The sequence below is a fragment of the Cavia porcellus genome, unplaced genomic scaffold (assembly GCF_034190915.1).
Source record: "Cavia porcellus strain 051 isolate PalLab524CR breed Dunkin Hartley unplaced genomic scaffold, mCavPor4.1 scaffold_18, whole genome shotgun sequence".
Lineage (NCBI taxonomy): Eukaryota > Metazoa > Chordata > Mammalia > Rodentia > Caviidae > Cavia > Cavia porcellus.
This window is the reverse complement of record NW_026947501.1, coordinates 51,421,003-51,444,030: the sequence shown is the minus strand read 5'-3', so window position 1 is coordinate 51,444,030 and position 23,028 is coordinate 51,421,003. Positions and strand designations below refer to the sequence as shown.

The window sequence follows — 23,028 nt, the reverse complement described above, 5'->3', positions numbered from 1 at the left end:
CTTAGCGGTACCACTGTAGAGGGAGATTGGCTGCAAAGGCAGCACGGCAAAGGTGGGGCCCACCTTTCACCAAGCAGCAATCCCAGGATGCACTTCTGGCATCACTGGACCCCAGAGACTGAATGCAACTATCTGGCACCCAAAGCACGGCTCAGTACGAGTGGAGGAAGACATCAGCCTCCTGATCACCACAGACAGCTCTCACCACCTGAGCTACAGGAGCAGCACCAGCGACCCCAAACCATACGTATTTCACTCAGTTATCACTAGCTTGGGTTTCAATTCTGTGGCCACATTACTAACTGATAATGAGAAAGACTAAACAAAATTCTGCTTTAATGAGAAAGGCAAAGTTAGCACAGGAGTAAAACTGTGACATGAAATTTAACATATTTTATAACTATGCATGTTTGAAGATAATGTTTTGATACCTAAATATTCTTTTAATAAGTGAAAATTTTGAAGTACTGCAATTCATGTTTACAAAACTACTGATTAATGATATTGAGCTCAAGTATATTTTGCTCAAATCATACTTGCTTTGCTAACTGTTTTAAGTAAAGACTGTTTAAGTAAAGAAAAATGCAACAGATGTAAGGCTCCTTTTTGTAATCAATACTTTAATATATACCAACCATGTGTAAGCACTTGCTGTATAATGAAGGTAAAAAGGCCTGGTTCAGTTACTGAGGAAGAATGCCAAAGATTTCTCTTTTTAATTAATTATTACTCCCTCTACTTTTACAAGTATTATGACTTTTAAATGACTGCTTTTTTTTTTAAAGTTTGAGGAAAATAAGTTTTTCTTTTTTTATTGAAAGACAAAATGTAATTGTGGTTTAAGTGTACTGTAAGATAAAAGTGACACACAAAGTTGGTGCCAACAAACTGAAAATACCTACAGCAATTTTCCTACCAATTTTAAGTGAGGAGAATGTTACATATGACTGCATACAATTAACATTAAAACAACAATTATCAGGAGTTTTATACAGAGGTTTTTCTTGATACAAAGGACAAATAAGAATAGTTAAGTATTAAAAACCACAAAAAATCTAATTTTTTAAGTTCACACTTCAAAATACAGTAAAAAGGAAAATGCCCGATTCCTTTGGTTTCTACTGCAGGACTTACAGGTGCACAAGGAGTTATTAAGTTATTTAAAGTTTAAATGACTTGACTATTCACTAATAATTACAACACTTAACTTCTACATACCTGGCTTCATAACTACAGGAAGCAATTTCAGCCTTTGACAAAACAGAATCAATTCCATTTGTCTGTGTAGAATCTTGATTCTCCCACACTGATGAATCTAGTGTATCTGCTTTAAGGTAATAAAATTCAATAATTATATGTTAAAAATTGATCTTCCTCCACTTATATTTGAGAAATTCATTTTCCATTATTTGACATACAAATGATTAAACTCCAAATATAGTGATCTCATTTAGTAAAAGAAAACTCTTAACTCTAATATTGTTTGTTTCCATTATGTTCATCGGTAGTAAGATGAGAATGTATTACAATAAATTCAGTGTCGTTTTAACAGAGATTTAAAAAATATACTCCAAAAGGTAAAAATAAAATGTCTTGTGACACAACCCCTGAGGCAGACAAGAATGGAAAGTGATCAGGAAGGAGAACTCCCTTCCACAGCCTGAGAAAGACCACACAGCCTTCCGCAGTGGGAAAAAGTAATGGAAAATACAAGTTCTCTTAGGTATTTCCTAAATTAACTACTGCACAACTTAGGGCTAACTGACATAGTCAACAAACACCAAATTCCTATGAGCTACTTGGTGAAACAAGGGTAACATACCATAAAGAGGCTTTCCCCCAAATGTAAGCTTTTCTTCACAACATTCCAGTATTTCCCTTTTTAAGTAATTCTACTGTTGGCTTAACAATGCATGTTCAATTAAAAAACTTCAAGTGCAGAATGGCAACTGTTTTACAGAACCCAATTCTCCCTAACTAACATATATTTGATGCCCAAAGCAGATGTACAACTCTGCACAAGAACATAAAAGTACATGGTCTAGAGAGCCTACCAGCAGTGTGCCACTGTTTCCCTTACCACTTAACTTCACTAATCATTAAGAAGTAGATTAAAATAAAACTTTTCTCACATGTCTTAGGGTAATACTGCTAAGTTACAAGAAGGGTATGAAAACAATCTCAGCTGTATCTCTTAACACAGTGACAAAAATACTATTAGTAAAACAAACCAAAACGTACCATTTCAACTCATTCTAGACAAACCTCTGAGTATACTGTAAAAATACAAAGCTAGCAAAACCAGTATTTCTCCTCTGCTTATTTCAAAGACTTCATATTTCTCCTCTGCTTATTTCAAAGACTTAATGAAAAATGAGCCAAGGTAATGCACCACCAGGAAAATATGGCAAAGTGTCTAGCTTCTTGGGCTAAAATAACTCTTCCTCATTTGACCAGTAATCATTAACATCTTTTACCTAGCTATGCAACCCACAGAGGTATTTCTAGATTACAGCTCTACACAACAGGAAAGCGAATTAAGGCCACGACTGACATCAGGGAGTAAAATCCTACTGCATCAGAAAATAAAAACAACAGAACAGGCAACGTGAGCTATGGTTTCCGATAAAGTGTGAGTAACAAGTGCTACACTGCTACAAATTCAGACAGAATGCAGAGCAGATTATCCAGGGTGTCTGGCACAGTCCATTATTCTAATCTTGTAAGAATGTCAGAATTGCCTGTAACAGTCCGACAGGGGCGCTACTACACCAAAACAAAGACGTGTGGAAGCCTGGAAAGCCACACTCAGCTGCCTTCCAAGGGTGTAACCCTGAGTTATGCCTTAAAAGCCAGGGTGTTGTGACTTTTACACTGGAAAGGCTGGTCACCCTGAACCCTTGCCTGCACATTACGGACAGCTCCTGCTTGAGGCGAGAACAGTGGTCCATGTGCCCCCAATGCCCTGGGCTGAGAGGCAGCACCATTGTGTTCCTCTCCGCTGGGCTGGCTGACCTGTTCCACAGTGCAGCAGAGTGCGTGGGTCCCTCCACCAGCAGAGTGAGTTGCTTCCTGTGAGATTCAGGGAAATGCAGGGACACACTGTCCTCACTGGAGGGCAAAGTAGAGAACTGCTCATCAAAACTTGACAAACTAGACGGGCACATGGAGAATGTGGAGGAACGGTTGGAGAAATCAGAGGCCAGGACCCAGTCTGTGAAAAAGAAATCGCTGAGAATAAATCTATGACTAATACGGTTTTTAAAACTGTTGTTCTGTAGAATGAAAACTGAAGCTGTTGAAGGGACAGAAAACATCTGCATCCTGGGAATCCAGGGTGGGGTCAAAGGCCCCAACCAAGCTATCCAGAATATAAATGCTTCCAAAATAAGATCATCAATGAGAAGGGTCACTGCAGCTTCCAAAGGAAGCCACGGATGGATGAGATATCCTAGTGATGAGTTTCTCAATGTTAGTAAGAAAGCCAAGTTTAGAAAAAAGACCAAAGATGCTTTTCTGTCCTAATACTGTGCAGAAACATACAAGCCAAAGCACTAGCGCTGATATTTTCTTTTAAGCTAGTGTGCAGAAGCCAAAGATTCTAATTCCTAAGCTGATCCGTAATATTTTTAGTTTTGGTGTCACATCTAATAATGACCCAGAGAAATACTGGAAAATAACAAGGAAAGAGGAACAAAGGCAACAGAAAAACAAGCTCTAACTACAAGGTTAGCTGCAAACAAACTTTAAATAATGAACAATCTATTCCTTTTCTATGTAGCAAGTACTTTTTGGTAAGGTCCTAATGGCCCAAAAGGCTTAGGATACAAAATGAAGGACATCAGGTTAAAACAAGAAGTTAAAATCAAAGTATTATCATCACCTTCTCCAGTAGAGGAAAAATCTATTCTTGCGTTTTTGATCAGTGAAATTTCAGTATTTCTCCTAATGTTTGTTTTCTGGTGTATCACTCAGATGTAGTGTTGAAGGGGATGTAAATTATAAAAGGTCATTAACATTACAAAAATCTAGTATGTACACAGATGAAGACAAGTAACCAAGTACAATATTGTTAGTAAACCATTTATGGTCAGACAGTGATGGAAGAAAGACCAAAGAGGAACAGGTTCCTGACAGCTCTAAGAAACAGAGGCCTGCTGAAGGGAAAATCTAGATGTGGAGGATTAAAGTAAAGATGTATGCAGCAAACTCAGACTCCATCCAGGAGAGACTGAGTACTGAGCAACTGGGAGATGCTACCAAATGTGGCAAGTTTCACATACTTCTTAAAGTACTGATTTATTTACTAGAGCTGAACATTTTATCTTTTTAATAATAACACACATAAAATAAAAACAAAACTACACCATCATACTAACGTTTAAGAAGCTAACCATACCACAATACAACTAAATCTCACCAACCTCAATAGCTACCGTAAGATCTACTCCTGATACAATTTCTAGAATCGCAAAAACCTCTGGAAAGACTTACAAGACCAAGTAAAGCCCTAGAAAACTTGAAAAATACAAGTACAAATACAATATAAGTGTTCATCTATTTTCTAATTTACATCATGTACACAGATGATTATAACCTGTAATCCCCAAAAAAAGGTCCTCAGAGATGTCCACTGACTTTGCTGTCTAAATAGAAGTTTTATCGAAAACAAGTCCAAGGTTTTATAACTAACCAACTAGGAAACTGAGGTAACTGGGATAAAGCCAACCCATATACTTTCCATTCCACAGTCTATCGATTTTCTTTTTCTCTGCAAGAGCAATTTTTTAAAATTTTTGGGCTATGAAAGACATTCATGAAGGAAGTAATCAGTGTCAAAGAATTTAATTTCTAGGCAAACATTTCTCAGAGAATTTACTCAGGTAAGAAAAAAATAAAATACATATGAAAATACCTTGGTAAGTCTTACGTTCGGTAAAATTTATGTTTTTTGTTTATTAATCTAAAGTTTAAAAGAGAGCTAAGCAAATATTCCTCATGAAACTGGCACAATAAATGATATGGGGAATAATTGCTGATATTTGTATCATTATTCCAGTAAAGTTGTATATTATTCTGTTTCCTCACACAAATCTTCAACATGAATTTATAGTGTTCTTTCTATGATACAAACCATAGGATTAGTACTTAACTCTCATAACAGATGTCCTTATTATCATCCCCAACCTAAATTTTAAAAAGCAAATTAATCACTTTTTGAAACATTTTTCATCCTCTTCTCCAGAAAATTATCACTATTCAATTTGACAGACAACTCTAAGCCAGTTGTATGCATTATATTCAAATTTAAAATACATTAAATTTAAAACTGTCAAATGTAAAAGTGAATGACTACAGTTTGGTTCTTGCTTCTAAAGCCATGAACAGCAACAATGAATCCACAAGTCATCCTTCCACCGGAGTACTATAACTGCAAAGAGCTCATCTGTACCTGCTTTGCCTTTCACGAGCTTATTCTGGTAATACTGCCATTCCAGCTGGGGGTTAGCACCGGGTCGTAAAGGTGCCCTTCCAGTGCCTCTGTTACTTGTAACAGCCACTGGTTTCCCTGTGAGGAGAAGACTGAATTATTTCTGTATCTTAAGATTCCAGAAATGTTAATTACATAAAGGAAACTTTTTCAAGGGACCTTACATTTATGACTTTTGTTCTTTTAGGTTTTTTTAGGTGCTAACCCTTACAAAAGTGAATTTTCTTTAAAAATTACCAATCATCATGCAATTATCATCTCTGTTTCTCAACTCCTGCCCCTACCAAAAGGAAACTACTGGTGACAATTCTGACAACTCTCATTACACATAAAAGCACCACTGCTGTTTAACCTTCTACCGATTTTATTTGATTTCTTACAGTAGAAAGCAGTCAATTCAGGTTCTAGATTTGGACTGGAGAGGTTGAGGACAGAAAGAGAAGATAAAGCCCTGGTATTTACTCAGCAGTTTCTGTACCATAACTAGTGATTCTTTTCCTAAGGAAAGCACCGATTCTCAGAAGACAATGTTAATATAGCTGTCTTTTTCAGAGACAATTACTGAAAAACCCAGAATAAAAGTCTGTACAAGTTCACAAATACTTGACCATTCCATTGAAATGTAGACCACCTAGATGACTTCATATATTTTAGCCATATTCAATAAAACGAAATTATTCTACAACCTAAAGTTGGGATATTCACTTGCACCAGGACAGCTAATCAAATTATTTGCTTATGAGAAAACACACAGTCTCAAAGACACAGGTTACCATAAAATTTCCGATAATACATAGTAAAAAATATACAAAATGCCCAATGCAAGTCTCTTGCTTGTACTGTTTTAGATGGCATATCCCTCACCCGAAGGTACATATTTTCCTTGAAGATTTCACCTTTACAACTAAAGTTTTCTAACTTCTATACAACTTTCTTGATAAAGGAATTCTGAAAAATTGGAAAAAGTAATTAATCTTGCCAAGGACAATCAGAGTATTTTTCAAAAAACATTTGTTATCCCTTAGAATATATAGCACTACATTGATTTTCTTAAAAATAAACAAGAATACAGACCTTTGAGATCTGGTCTATTTCGTATACCCACTGATACAAAGAAGCAATCCATATCAACATGCATTATACAGCTCTGATGTCTGGGTGAACTCAATACTGACATATTTCCTACAAGGAAAAAGAGAACATTCAAACCCCAAACTTTTCATATTAAAATACCAGGTCTAGCTAATTTTAGAAATTATATTTTTATAATGCTTACAAGGAGAATGAATTCTAAAAAATAACATTAATATACTCTACAAATATATATTAAATATTAGAAAATTAATATATTCTAATAATATATTAATATACTATTAAAAATAGCATATTAGACTATTTCTAACACCTCAGCACAAGTTAATTTAGGATTTTCTAAGTTATTTGGAAGAACAGAGTTAGTATTGAAACAATTTTAAATCAATTGTGATACCATAGTATTTTTTTCTACTTTATATTCTAATAGTATGTAATCATAATAATCTATCAAAATGCTCATCTTAAGGCTATAATTATTACACATAATGTGTAATAATTGCTTATCATCATTCCAAGCAATCTACAGCACTCTTTAGATAAAACCATTCAAATGGGTATTATATTATCCAGTGCTTGGAGGTGTCAGGCACGGGAGCTTTACAGGGATCAATCTACCATAAGTGCCTGCCTGGTGAGTGCGCCGTCATGTAAAACATCCTAGCAACACTGTAAAGGAGGAAACTGTACTATCCCCATTTTACAGACAGGTAACAAGCTTAGTCACATAGCCAGTTAATGCCTGAGCTGAGACTCAACTATCATGTTGTGGTTCTTAAGTGAATCCACTTCAAAATAATCCATAAAATAAACATCTCATATAAGTGGAACTGCTTTAAGGAGATGAAAGCAAATGTCCTCTCCAAAGGACAATGGCTTCCAATCTCCATGAGCTACACAAATTCATGAGGGTTATTTTAACCTTACAACAGGTTAAAAAATGTTACGGTTAGTGCTATTATTTATAATAATGAAATAGCATTATTAGGGTTATTTCCCCTGGTTCTTCAAGATAAAACAGGTCCTGGTAGTAAGAACCCTGAGTCTAGCTGGGTGTGATGGTTTTATCCCCAGCACTCTGGGAAGCCAAGACAGGGACCCAGCCTAGGCAACTCAGGTTTACCTCATGGCCAAAACGAAACAAAACCCCACAAACAAAGGTGGGGGTGTATTTGACCACAATGTGAAGGCCCTAGGTGGGGAGAAGGATAGGAGAATTCCTGAGCTTATAAAAAGTTCCTATCTCAGAGTTCCTTGACGCGTTTAAGAATATTAATGTTGCGCACCAGCCCTTACAATAGGCTTCTGAAAACTCAAGATTTGCCCTCTAAGTCACAGGCCACTCCATCACTGAACTGCAATTATGATAGCATTTACCTAGTTCTATCTACAAAGCACCACACCACTGTGTCATCTTCCTTTAGCTCACACCCTCAGAAGGTGATTATCATGAATTCCTACCACCTGCTGCAGAGAAGAAACCAACACAGAGAGAGCTGCCTTGCCTATGGCCTGCAGCACAAGAGCTGGCAGAGACAGGATCTGGATGGAGGCTATGCTACCTACCTCCACAGCCACATATATTCTTGCTACCCTGTGTCACCTCAAGAAAGAAAGTAAATCTTAACAATCACAATTCTGCTGCATAAGAATATAGAAGCATAATATAAACAACTCAAAATAATGGTTTTAAACATTCAATGAGTATAGAATGTGTAAACCAAATTATTTACCAAATGTTTACATAATATAAAAAGTTCTTATTTGATTTCCATGCATGTTAACTAATTTATAATCATCTTCTAAAGTTTTCAAAATTAAATGACCTTCAGGTTACAAGGCCACGACATACATAAAGATACTCTAACATTTGTAGCATTATTCTAAATATTTCATAAACACAAAAAAATACTGTTGACTAAAAGCATGTAGGAGTACATTAAACAGGAAATCATCACAAAAAATCCACATGTAGATATTGTGCATCAATATCCACAGCTACAAGCTAAAGGACAATATTAGAAAATCTCTGACATCTCTTTAACTTAAAAAAAGAAAACCTGTGATTTGTCAAAAGCAACCAAAACTTCACACAAATACTAATTTACAAAGATTGTCAGTCACAGAGCAACCTGCTGTTGTTGGGTTTGTGTAGTTTGATGACAAGAAAAGTATTGAAAACTAAAACAATTAAGCAATCTACTTAGAAATGAAAATACTTAATCTCACTAAATGTTTAGCACTATAGTGCACAAAGTTATTTAAAAATCAAGATGATGCAGAGTTCTAAAACTCAGCACTTACCAAACCAATTTCATTTTACAGGACAGTTAAGCACTAAGAAGAAAAACACTGTATTTACACAGTTGAAAACTTCAACCACCATAAATTTCTACATTAAGGAATGAATACCAGAATCCCATTTGTAACACTGTTTAAATTATCTGACAATTTTTAATTTGCTAAAATTAAATCTAGTATTTTAAAGAAACAAATTTAGTAATAAGGAAGCATCCTAAAATCTACTATACTTACTTAAAGTTCCACAGCCTGGCATTGCTACAGCCTTTTATAATGAGAACTAAGTCTTGCTCAGAATACCAATGACAGGAACAAAATAATCAGGTATAACTATTTCTTAAGAAAACAATTTTAGTAAGTATCTACCTGTGTCAGTTACAACAAGGGCAGACCTGCCTGTTTTCATTTTTTTTAACTTTTCCCTTCCTGGAAAGACACCACTACTGTGTCTTTGTAGGGTATTGACAAACTCAGTCAATTCACACTTCCATGTTGATATGTGATGCAGTCTTGAATGTGAATAGAAATCTGAAATAAAACTAGAGTCTGAAGGTTTGAATGGCACTGAAGGTGCTGCCTTACTGAAAGCAGGTAATAAAGAAGTGCTTTTTGTGCTTGAAGGCCCCTGAACAGTGGAGTGGTGAGCGCCGTTGATTTTAGCGCTACTGTGCAAAGACGGAGAGAGGGAGTTAGTTCTGTGTGGATTCTGCAGAGTGTCTGCGTTTCCGCTGCTTTGCTGCAACTGCTGCAGCGCGCAGTCTCTGAAGTCGGTGCTGCTCTTCTCCACCTTCTCCTCGTCCTGGGCAGAGTCTGGAGAAAGCCTGCTGGCAACACTGTTGCCTTCAGGCACCAAGCAATCCTGTGTCTTTAAGGCACCATTAGAGCAAGGAGTGTGTCCGTTAAAAAGGGCAGAGCTGCTTCTGGGATGCGGAATTCCATTCTGCTTCCTTCCTGGAAGCATGTGTTCCAGGTCCACAAAACTAAAATCACTATTTGCATCTTGTTCATTCCAACTGTTCATTCCATTGACTTTAACTTCATTTTCTGCCTCAATCTTCTTAATTACGTGATTTCTAGAGTAGGAACAAATTTAAGTTAATAATGTCCGACTTTAAAGATAAAACAATTTTTCATTAAACACCTTCCTAGTGATATTTACACTTTGGCATGCTTAATAATTGAAAAGTTAAGGCAGGGACTAGAGCCCAGAAGTACAACTCTCATTTAACAAGCATGAGGCTCTGGACTCAATCATACTGCTCCTCACAAAATCCTAAAAAGTTAGAACTACAAACTACCTGTTTTTGTTTAAAAAAAAAAAAAAAAAAAAAAAAGATAATTCTTGTCCAAACTGAATCAGCAAGGTTAACTTCAATTACTTTTTCCACAAATTAATCATCATAATCTATAAACTGTAAACATCCAGTTCCAAAGCACAGACATTTATTTACAAAATAACCAATAAATATCAAATGTAGTATTCATACAAATGACAAAATAACTGTATATCCAAGTAAATGTGTGGGGGTAATTTAATAAAATTTACATCAATAAAACAAGATTGTCTGCTGTATCAGCACACACATTTCATTTTCAAGAAAAACATCAGGGTGGTCCAAGTTTCCTAATGACAGGTTTATAAATACAGTGCTTATAACAAATGTTACATTAAAATTTACATCCTGACTCCTGGAGATGTTTGTTTAATAATGCTCTACAATACAGACAAAATTCATCTGACCTCATAAAAATCGTGCAAGTAATGAAGGCAAAAACCTGGATTACAGAGCAGTAATTCATTCTGCTCAGGAATGTCCACAGCAGCTGTGTAGTAAGTGTGGTGGTATTGAATGCCTGTAATCCCAGCAACTGGGGACTGAGGCAGGAGGACCACAAGGTGGAACCAGGGCTGGGCAATTTTGCAAAAACCCATCTCGAAGTAAAGGGAAGACGGGTTCAATTTATAGTACATAACAAAAATAAAAAATCCACAGCATTCTTTTACTCAACTACAGTTTAGGCTCCAGATAAGTATGTGCTAAACATACACTACCCAACACACAGGTGAAATTACCACAGCAGTACCAGCTTTGTCTCAAGTTCCACATTCTAACATGAACTTTATTAGCGATGTAATCTAACTACAAGCAAGTCACACAAGTCAGGTGCAAAACACCTTTCACCCATTTCTGGGTTGGAGGGACCTCTGGCTAAACATCTCATGGTACACAACAGCTAATTCAGAGTAGATCCAATATTCACAGTGAAAGTAAAAAAGACAAACTACAAATGATTAAAATAGGAAGGAAAGAAAACCTAATCTGTCCCATCAGAGGAACCTTGCCCCTTAAGATAAAGAGAAAGCAACAAGTGAAAAGTCACATATGAGCACTTCGAAGAAATTTATAAAAATGTACCAAATATATCTTCCTACTTTGTGTTACAGCAATTAACAAAAGTGATATAAGTTGAAAGTCTTCTGTGTAGTTTTCTGTATCAACGCTGAGATTCTTTACATCAATAAAAGCAATATATGCAACAGAGATGCACATACTGACAAGAAAATACACTAGTATACACTTTTTTCCTGTACTAGTTTTGCAGACAAATGAACATTAGCAAAGTGGTTATACTGGAGATGTCACTTGTAGTTATATGTTTTACTAAGCAATAGCATAAATATATAAAGAAGTAAAATCCAGTAAGTAAATTCTTCCTAAAACTGTCAAATAAGAATTTTTTTGGTATAACAAAAAAAAAAAAAAATTTATATTCCGTGGACAGATTTTACACTACTTGGGAATGTTCTTGAACAGTAATTAAAAAGTTAAAAGTTTAAGGGGAACATGAAAAACATTTGAATAAGCTTAGAAACAAATACATATTAAAATAACAACTGACAGCAACACAATTACACAAGTTAGTGATACAGGATCCTTCCAGGTTTATTAGACTCCTGATTTTTTTAGAAAAAAATATATCTAATTCCCAAAGCAAGAAATTTAATAAGGCTAATGATAATGAACCACTGTGTATACAAGTTAAAGCAACACACCCATTAATTGTAATACCAATTTACTGAGCATTACTGCAATTAAACCTTACATCAATATATTTTTTAAAAATTAGCCATGTGTAATAAATGCTAGACTTACTCTCAGTGCTATACCTAAGGCTCATCAACTAAATTTCTATTGGTATAAAATATGTACAAACTTCAAGAATTTTTAATTTTTCAAAAATAAACTAAAACTGTAAAATTTTCTTTAACTGTATTTGTATGCATGGCACACAACAAAAGCACAGTTAGTACAGTTAAAGCAGTTTTTGAGAAAGTAACACTACACAGTTGCTTGAAGGGAAATGATGACTCTCCTGAAAATCTATGAAAACAACAGCACACAGAAGATCTATTCACTTAACATCAGTACCTGGTATGATCATACAACTTGCTTACACTGTACTTAAGAAATTTCACCATAGAAAGTTAATTTTTATGGAGACAGAAAAATTTCAGTATGCTTATTAGCTTCTGTTTTCAGCAAAGCAGGGGCCATAGTTGCTGCTAAACACTACTTTGTCATTTTTCCAAACCAGAAAAACTTACACCTTGTTGTTGGGCTGTTTGGCTACATGACTTGGGCCTGGCACAGGATCCTCAGGCTTGCATACAGGATTGAAGTTGAGACTTCTCTGTGCGTTAGATTGCTTGGTGTATAACTGATACGGAATGTAGGATAAGAGTCGTCCAGCTTTGATGCTGAAACAGAATGGCAACATCAATTCAGAATTCCATACTTGATAAAAGTAAGGCCAGGGATATAGTCAGGCTTGCCTGGCAAGTGTGAGGTCATGAGTTCAATTCCCAGGAGGAAAAAAGAAAAAAGAAAGGAAAAGAAAGTGAGCTTCAACGAAAATCAATGCTCCTAAAAATAGAAGTGTATCATCCCCTACACACCATCTGTCCTCCTAGCTTTCTTCTCTTCCCTGTTCTTAGTGGTTCTAGTAAACTAATCTTACTAAAAGCAGTTAAGATATAAGATAGTCTACTTGTGGGGAAAAATTTTTTTTCCTGTAAATCAGGGACCAACAATCTTACAGGAGAGGAAATGAAACCAAATGAAAGCCCACGATGAAAATCACAATGAAAGCAATGCCAAGCATCAGCTGAGCTCATCACTATTTAAGCTTAGTGAATAACATCACTACTTTCCCTGTTTCCTGTTAACAGACAACTATGAACAGTTTCTCAAATTCCACTCCATATACTAAGTGTTTTCAGGGTGAAGAAAACTCAATAAGGACTCTCAATTTTCACAATTCATACAAGATCTACTAAATGTGGGAAAATTAAAATTAAAAATATAGAAAATAAAAAACAAAAAATTAATGAGTAATAAGTAATTTACACTATTTTTACACTAAGTGTGATGTTACATCTTGGTTATTATACATGCCATTTATTAGCTGAAGTGTTTTCATCATCAAAAGGTATTAGAATTTGTCACATGAGTCTCGTATCTATTAAGATAAAGCATGTATCAGACTGGCAAGACACAAGCCATCTGAAGATAGGAACTTTGAAAAGGCAGAAGCTATTATAAGACACCCAATGCCAACTTTTGCTAACATCAAACACCACTTTTAAGTCCAGGGGAACTCCAGCATTGGAATAGTTAGTGGTACTCGCACTCCTTTTTGACTTTAAAACTAAACCTAATTTACCTTTTTTTTTTAAATTAAAAAAAATGTTTTAAAGAGAAAAAAACAAGAGAACAGAGTGAAACAATGCAAACAACACAGGATTTCTGAAAAAGACATTAGAAAATCAACAGCAGTCACCATAATGTCCCTTGTTTTCTTCAAAACAGTTGTCCATACCTTCACACATAGTAAGTTAAGACAAGTCAAAATAGTATAAAAGCAATCAAAACAGAAGAATGTGAACCTTAAGGACTTTTAAGACCAGACACTAGGAAATCAATAATGGCTGCCATAATCTCTCTTGTTTTCTTCAAAATAGCTGTTGCTATCTTCATATGTATGTATTGACATCAAGTAACTGAGGATAGACTAAAACCAATCAAAACCAAGAATTTAAGCATTACTGGCTTTCCAATCAAAATGATAGGAAATCATCAATGGCTACCTTGGTGTTTTCTTCAGTGTAGTTGTTCATACTATCACATATAACAAAATTAATTCTTGTAAACTCTTTAGGTGAAGTTGTAGATTATATAAGCATATACATGTACATCTATCCTTTCTGTATTGGAGAGGAAAAAACAACAATAACTATAACTAAGAGCCCATAATAGTAACAATGTAGACTTTCAAAACTAGGTGGTAGGAATGTAACAATTTTTGTTGTTTTGCACAAATATCTTCGTAAGTCTTACTCGAATTACCAGATATAGTCATGCAAAACTGATCTAATTCTACGGATGTTATCTGTTTTGTTCCAAGAACAGAATTAGTAGTACAATCATCTTAGTAATCTTAAATGCATATATAAAATGTATATTTTATTTTGTTTCTCTTCCTTTTCTCCTTTTCTCAGTTGTTTTTTCCTTTTTGAGCAGTTTCTTACCCTTTCACAATATTTATTGCTGATTTTGCGTATTCCTCTTTCAGTTTCTTACACTGGGAGACAATACGATATTTACATATGTGAGTTTTATTTATTTCACTGATGAGTATGATATAAAAATACCACATCTTTAGGGGCTGGGGATTTAGTTCAGCGGCATAAGCGCCTGCCTTGTAAAGCAGGCAGTCGTGAGTTCGATCCCCAGTACCGATAAAAAGGAAAAACACCAAAAAAAAAAAACCACATCTTTGTTATCCATTCCTCAGCTGATGGGCATTTGGGTTGTTTCCAAGATTTAGCTATTACAAATTGTGCTGCTATAAACATAGATGCACATATATCGCTGTGCTGTGATGTTTTTAATTCTTCTGGGAAGATAGCCAGGAGGGAAATAGCTGGGTCAAATGGGACCTCCAATCCTAGCCTTTTGAGGAATCTCCACACTGATTTCCACAGTGGTTGCACCAGTCTACACTCCCACCAACAGCGCAGGAGAGTTCCTTCTCTCCACAGTCCCTCCAGCATTTGTTATTGGTGGTTTTCTTGATCCTGGCCATTCTTTCTGGAGTGAGATGGAATCTCCGTGCTGTTGTAATTTGCATTTCTCCAATGACCAATGATGTTGAACATTTTTTCATGTATTTGCCGTTTGTAGTTCTTTATCTGAGAACTGTGTATTCATCTCAAATGCCCATTTTTGGATTGGGTCTTTGAATTTCAGGGGCCTGATCTTTTAAAAATATTTTGTATGTTCTAGACAGAAGTCCTTTGTCTGAGGGATAGCTGACTAAGATTTTTTCCCAGTTCGTGGGTTTTTCACTCTGTTGGAGATTTCTTTTGACATGCAAATTCTTTTTAATAAGACAAGATCCCAGTTCTTGATTCTGGGAAGTATTTCCCATGCAGTTCGATTTTTGTTCATGAATTCTCTGCTAACCCTTATGTCTTCAAAATTTCTACCACTTTGTCTTCCAGTAGGTCTCAGTGTTTCTGTGTTAATATTTAGATCTCTGATCCATTTTGACTTTATATGGGTCTAGTTTTAGTTTTTAGCACACGGAAAGCCAGTTTTTCCAGCACCATTTATTAAAGAAGCTATCTTTCTTCCAGTGAACATGTTTGGCCCCACTGTCAAATATAAAGTGGTTGAGTGTGTTTGTAGTTGTAGCTGTATCTTCTAATCTACTCTACTGATCTTCAGGTCTGTTTAAAATTCCAATACTATGCTAATTTTATCACTGTAGCTTTGTAGTATAACTTTAAGTCAAGGATTGCAATACCTCCTGCCTTGCCTTTGCTGTCCAGAACTGCCTTTGCTATTTTAGGTCTCTTCTGATTCCACATGAATTTTAGGAATGATTTCTCTAGATCTATGAGGTATGCTAATGGTATTTTGATTGGAATTGCATTAAATCTGCATAGCAATTTTAAGAGAATGGCCATTTTCACAATGTTTGTTCTTCCTATCCATGAACAAGGAATGTCGTTCCATTTTCTGAGACACTCTTTCTTTTTTCAGAATACTGTAATTTTCACTGAACAGATCTTTTACTTTCTTTGTTAGACTGATTCCTAAGTATTTCACTTTTTGGGTGCTACTGTGAAGGGTGTAGTTTCTCTTTTATCCCTCTCAGTTGAGTTTGTTCTTTGTGTGGAGGAATGCTATTGATTTTTGACTGTTAACTTCATATCCAGCTACATTACTGAATTTGGTTATTACATCTAGAAGTCTTTCGATGGAGTTTTGAGGGTCTTCTATATAGAGTACTATGTCATCTGTCTCTTCTATTCCTATCTTTCTTTTATTTCTCTCTTGCCTAATTGCTCTATTATATCCAGCACTATATTAAATAGGAGTGGTGACAGTGAACAGCCTTGTCTTGTTTCTGATTTTAGGGTGAAAGGTTTCAGTTTTTGACCATTTACTATGATGCTGGCTGTTGGGTTTGTCATAGATGGCTTTATCAGATTGAGGGAAAGCCCATCTATTCCAGTTTTCCATAGGGTTCTTATGAATGAGTGCTGGACTTTATCAAAAGCATTTTCTGCATCTATTCAGGTGATCATGTGATTATCTTTGGCTCTATTGATATGATGTATTATGCTTATTGATGTGTGTATGTTGAACCATCCCTGCATTCTTGGGATGAATCCCACACAGTCATGGTATATCATCTTCTTGATAACTTGCTGTAGTGTTTGCCAGTATTTTATTGAGGATTTTTGCATCTATGTTCATTAGGGAGATTAGCCTGTAGTTGTCTTTTTTGGTTGGGTCTTTCCCTGGTTTTGATATTACAGTAATACTTACTTTCAGGAATGAGTTAGGGAGAATTGCTTCCCTTTCAATGTCACTGAAGAGTTTCCTGTTATAAATGTGTTATTCCCTGATTTTTTATTTCTATTAATATTTGTTTTACACTATCTGGGTGTTCCCATATTTGGTACATACATATTTAGGATTGTTACCTCTTCCTCTAGAAGTTTTCCCCTAAACTAGTACATAGTGATCTACATCTCTTCTGATTATTCTTGCTTTGAATTATTCTTGCTTTCACATTGTCTGCAAAAAAGTAAAGCTACCCCTGCTTTTTGGGGGGTTCCTGTTGTATGAATTCTTATTACTTTTTTTTATCCTTTGACTTACATTCTATGAATTTCCTTTTGGGTTAGATGGGTTCCTTTTGGACAGCATACGGTTGGATGTTGTTTCCTGATCCACTCTGTAAGTCTGTTTAATTGGTGAATTGAGTCCATTTACATTAATGATTATACCTGATCTATACTGGCTTATTTTGATCATGTAACCTTTCTGTTGTTGGTTCTTTACCTTTTCCCTCTCATTGTCTGCCCTGCTTCGTGGCTTCTTTCTGTTGGTCTTCTTGGAGTTGTAGCTGCTTTTATGTCTATTTAGAATATCTTTTAGTATTCTTTGCAGAGTTGGTTTGGTAGTCATGAAGTTCTTCAGCAGTTTTTGTTGTGGAAGTATCTTATTTCTCCATCAATTCTGAAGAACAGTTTTGCAGAGTTCATCAGTCTGTGTTGAAGTCATTTTCCTTTAGGTTTTGAAATGCTTTACTCCATGCTCTTCTTGACTTTATTGTTTGTGTTGAGAAGTCTGCTATGATTCTGATGGGCTTTCCTTTATAGGTAATGTCTCTTTTCTCTAACAGTTTTTAATATTCTGTCCTTATGTTGAATTTCTGGGATGTTGGTTATCTTATGTCTGAATGATTTATTTTGGTTGTGGCTAACTGGAATTCTGTATGCTTCACTTATCTGTATATCTGTTTCCCATATCTGGGAAATTTTCTACTATTATTTCTGGAAATAGTCTTTTGATATCATTTCTGTTGTCATCTTTTTTATTTAAACCTATCTTATATTTTGTTTGCATCATCTTGCAACTGTTGTTTTCTGATTTCTTGGGTTTTTTTTTTTTTTTTTAATCAGTACTGGGGATAGAACTCATAACCGCCTGCTTGCCAGGCAGGTGCTTATGCTGCTCAGCTAAATTCCCAGCCCCCAGATTTCTTGTTATTTTTAAAAGAACTTTCTTGTTCAGTAGCTGCAATCTTGTCTTCTAGGTCTGAAAGTCTGTCTTCACATTTATTTAGGTAGTTTTGCCAGCTTCTGATGGAATTTTTGATTTCTGGGATATCTTCTTGAATCTGTTTCATGAATTTTTTGCTTTCTTATATTGTTCATGCAGGGTTTCCATCTTTTTGCAGTGCTCCTCAGTTTTTTAAACTATGTCTTCTTTAGATGTGCTCAGCATTTCTTTTATTATGTTTATCATTTCTTCTTTTACCTGGGAGATTATTTCTGATCTTACAGCTTCATGGAATTGCTTCTTTATTTCAGTTGCTATCATTTCAGAAGTTTCAGGTGTATGGCTTGTATTTATTTCTATGTTCATGTCTCCTAGGCTTGCCTGGGACGGGCTGAAGGTTTATGATTGCATTTTGCTCTTTCATTTTGTCATTTTCCTGTACTCCCTGGGTCCCTACTAAAAGGCTCCCCAGATGGGGAAGTTGGACCTTCAGCACTCCACATGAGGCTCATTGAAGCTCCTCAGCTGCTTAAGGTCACTGGGAAGGGCCTACCAGCTTCTGAGTGGCATACTAAGGCTGAGTGGTATGTTGAGTATACTGGGCAGGCTTTCTGCTCAAGTCGTAAGACATACCAAAGCCTCCAGCTTCTTAAATATCAGGAAATATTTCAAAATAAAGTCTTTCATTTTCAACCCTAAAACACACACTATTGAAATCATCCCTTATTTAGGCAAGTAGTTAATAAATAATAAACTAATTTAACTTTTACTTTCTTAAAATATTCTATATTTTAAAAAACCTGTAAGAAATGACTGAATTATCTTACACAAAAATGATTTTAAAAACTGGGTCAACAGTTGGCAATACAGGAAAACATCAATGTTATTTTCTTAAAATTTAAATACACGCACACACATAAAATGGTCCATTCTATGTCTTTACATAATTATATTGGCAAGTTTTTACTAATTCTATCTAAATATATTATACTATATCCAAATACTAAAGATACTAAATTATGATAGTAAAAAACACACTAGCTATAAGACATTTCATCTTTCATTTATCCAAATGGATTCGTTTTCAGGCTAAATCAAAATGACAGGTTATGATCAAATGCTAGAATCAAAACTAACTTTTCTCCCTTTTAAGGTTGGCCTCAGCTGCCAAACTCTGAATGTCTGTTATATCTTAGCACTTCCATCCCAAGAAAGAAATATCTAATATCTAAAGAAGACTCCCCCCTTAACTGTCTACCCTCCTCATTATGGGCAGTGCTAAGGGACAAATACTGAGTAAAACTACACCCAGGATGCCTGCTGCACATTTTTGGTAATACCTAAATAAAAATACAAAAATATCATGCTCTCTTCTCTACCTTATTGACAACATACAGGGGTGACACAGGTGTTACCAATGTCCTTTGTGGTCAACACTGATAGCACTCAAGAGTATAGGACCACATCTAACTCCTTATAAAGTTATGTGGCCCAGCAGAATTCTTACGCTTACATAAGTCCTCAGTGACTACCATAAATTTAGATAGCCATTTAAATACTTAAGTCTCAAGTCAGACAGCCTAAGAACACCTTAGTAAAAAGCAATTAAAGCATTATAGTAATGTTAGACAAAAACATTCTTAGAATTTGAAACCCAAATCACTATCAGTTGTACACTCATAATATCCATTTATCTAGTTTCAGGTATATAAATATTATCTGAAAGTAAATTTTTAAGAGACTATAAAAAAATTTCTCAGGGACTGATTTCTGGTATTTATTAGGGTTTTTTTTTTTGTTTTTGTTTTTGCTTATCTTAAACACAAAGGAACTATATTGACATTTTCTATTATTCTACATACAAAAAAGGAGAGAGAAAACTCAAACACTAAAATTCAAATTTCAAAACAAAAAGATACAAAAAAACTTTTACTTTATAAAACCCTGCAAGTTTTCTTTATATCCTAATTTTTTATTTTTTTCTTGAGACAAGGGCTCGCTATAGGTTCAGGCTGGCCTCAAACTCACGGCAATCCTCCTATCTCAGCTTCTCAGGTGCAGGAAATACAGGCATGTGCCACCATACTTTCTATATCCTGAATTTTTGACATGCACTGAAAATACATTCGATATATGTGAGTTTAATGGTCGGACACAAAAATTCACCATCAAGTGAAACATTCATCGATATTGGAAATCTTTTGCATTGTTCTAGAGTTCAGGTAAAATTATCTCTCAAAGAAAACTCTGTAACTAGCAGTTTTCTGAATCATACTCTATTTCAATCGATTGCCAATAACACTGGCAGTTATAATCAGATTCTAGAATTTTCTCAAAAATTAAGACCCAAAATAATTCACTACATTGGGTTACGTTCCCCTTCCACTCCTTTTCTTTTTGAGACAAGGTTTCACTATGTAGTTAAGGCTGCCCTTAAACTCACTTTGTAGCCCAGGCTGGCCTTGAATTTGCAGCGATCCTCTTGTTTCTACCTCCCAAGTGCTATGATTATAGGCTGTGCCCAGCCATGGGCTGTGTTCTATATTATTTAGTTTTTATTTGAGATAACTCTGTAAATTAAATGTTTTATAGTTCCATTAAGTGTCTCAGTCAGTCCTATTAGAAAAACAGCATCTGACAGCTGCACACCTATACCTGGACACCCACTCAGATATTCATTTTACTTCTTCAAAGTGAATTTAAGGCAAGAAAAGATCAAGTTATGTGCCAAAAAAACCCCAAAACTAAAACCAAATTGAATTTTTTTTCACCTATTACTTCATCACTAAGCAAAATTCAGGCTTAACATGTCCCTGCCAGCTGAACACTGGAGGTATGTGTATGATCACCCCATCACATAACTTGTACTACTGGTGGTACCAACAGATCTAAATGCGTTCATTCATCATTTTACTAATACAATAAACAAAAAGCTGCTGGACAGGACAGTCACCTCTGTGTCTCGAGTGGTTCAGGCTGCCTGGCAGTGATACATACAAACTGTGGCCCTGACACGAACGTGCTCAACATCAGAACTGTGCTTCCTTTCGCCCCACCTTCAATTACCTAAGCTTTCTAACCGCTCACCAAGACCAGCTCCTGTGAACTCCGAAGAGGAAGTCTGAAAATATGCATGTGCCCTCGTGCTCTGCTCCTACACAGTCCAGGCTATTTTTCCTTTGTTTATTTGTTTGTTTCCAGCTACAGAGTTAAGTCACTCATTCTTTAGCTCCTGGAAGCTGAGAATATAATTTTTAGTAAGATATTACCTGTGAATTCAGAAATGGCCTGAATTGTAAGCATTAGTGAATGTATAATTTTTAAAAGAAAACCCAAACCTGTATCAGAATTATGTTAATATTCTATAAAGGTTAAATTGAGACAGGACACAAAAACATAGAGGAAATTTTAAGAATGAGATAAAACCATAACTTTTGGGCTGAGTGTGGTGGTGCAGGCTTGTAATCCCTTGGAAGGCCGAAGTAGGAGGACTGCCACAAGTTCAAGGTTGGGCTACATAGTGACAGACTGTCTCAAAACAAACCAACCACAAAAATAAAACCCCAAAACAAGTAAACAAACAAACCTACAACTTTTAGAGAGTTGAGTAAGTAACATATATACTGAAACTAGCTGAAAACCCAGGTTTTAGTACAAAACAAATATGAGATCTTCAGAGTGTCTTAAGTACATGGCAAATGTGTGTTAGGGTTTGGGAGTTTAGAAATAAAAGAAGAAACTCTGGGAATCAGTCCTACTGCAGACTCTAGTCAGTTGGCATGAGACTGGCACAACAAATCCCCAGGATTCTCAACAGCCAGCCTGTGTGTGAACCTATTACAGACAGGCCCCATGCTGTTAAGACTTCCCACAAATAACAACACAAAAATAAAACCAACCTACAGTAACTTAGGGTCTTGCTGTATAGTTCAGGCTGCCCCTAAACTCACCATATGGCTCAGGTTGGCCTCAAACTTGCAGCAATCCTTCTGCCTCAGCCTCCCAAGTGCTTGTGCCACCATGCTGGGCATCGGACCATGTTTTTAAACTGTGCTCGTATAGCACATCTTACGCTTGATAAGCTACTAGGGTAAGTCTTAGCAGCTTCTCTATTCTAGATTTTAAAGTTCAACATAGATGTTTCAAGGAAAACATTATAGTAAAAATTTGAAAATCAATTAACAAAGTGTTTAAGTTTTAGAAGGCAAACAGGTCAGCAAAAAAACCTCATACCTTTACCTAACATATAAAGACTTCTCATTAAAGGACTCCCCTGGCTCTTGGAGGTCAGGACCCTATGATTATGTCTACATTAACTGAGGTTTAACAGCATATACGCTGCCATCAGGGAATACTAATGAAAGCAAAACTCCACATGCTAAGAGGTTGTACTTACTTTTAAACTGCAAATGAAAACAAAAAACTAATTATAGCCTAGTGTGTATCATCCATTAAATATCTAACATGTTTTAAATTTTATTTAAAGCTAACAAAATCTCATTAAAACTGCTGAGATCAACAAAATTGGTATTAGAATGAAAGAAAAAGCATTATGATTTAACTAAAAGGCTTCCATGCTGTAATGACATAACAAGACACTTAATAATTATTTTATATTATTAAGGTATATGCCCAAGCTGATCAATTTCCATACTGGTCATCCATAACAAGCATAATAAAACAGTGAAGAAAAACCCAAACATTAAGTCAGAAAACACAGATTCTTGTACTAGTCAGATAAACTTACTGGTCCTAGTCTTTAAATACACAAAGTAAGGCCAAACAGGGCCATATAACCATGATATCCAAAGTCACTTTCCATTATTTAAAAACAGATGATTAGGTCTTTAGCTCCATTTTCTGCTGTATTATCTCCCTCACTCAATCACCAAGAGGAACAAGTGTATAGAAAACAGCTGTAACAAAAACCACAGCTTCTAAAGAATTCAAGTCCCCTTCATCCGCATTTCTCTTCTGTTTGTCAGCTTCCTCCATTTCAAA

General features: G+C 35.6%; 1 protein-coding gene across 7 annotated transcripts in view; it reads right to left on the bottom strand.

The window, feature by feature from the left end:
* Positions 1–23,028, bottom strand: part of Rev1 (REV1 DNA directed polymerase) — an 87,084-nt gene that overhangs the window by 20,316 nt on the left and 43,740 nt on the right. For 3 of the 7 annotated variants that reach the window (XR_010040768.1, XM_063229853.1, XM_063229855.1), the window contains 5 exons: positions 12,492–12,644; positions 9,251–9,957; positions 6,566–6,673; positions 5,453–5,569; positions 1,219–1,327 (listed from right to left, as the gene is read on the bottom strand). Coding sequence is in view for 6 of the 7 variants with exons in the window: in XM_063229853.1 (XP_063085923.1) it covers positions 1,219–1,327; positions 5,453–5,569; positions 6,566–6,673; positions 9,251–9,957; positions 12,492–12,644 (1,194 nt within the window). In the remaining variant the exon portion in view is untranslated. Of the gene's footprint in view, positions 1–1,218; positions 1,328–3,015; positions 3,215–5,452; positions 6,541–6,565; positions 6,674–9,118; positions 9,222–9,250; positions 9,958–12,491; positions 12,645–23,028 lie in introns of those variants that run through there. The other 4 variants (XM_063229854.1, XM_063229857.1, XM_023565827.2 and 1 more) reach the window with 4 other exon arrangements.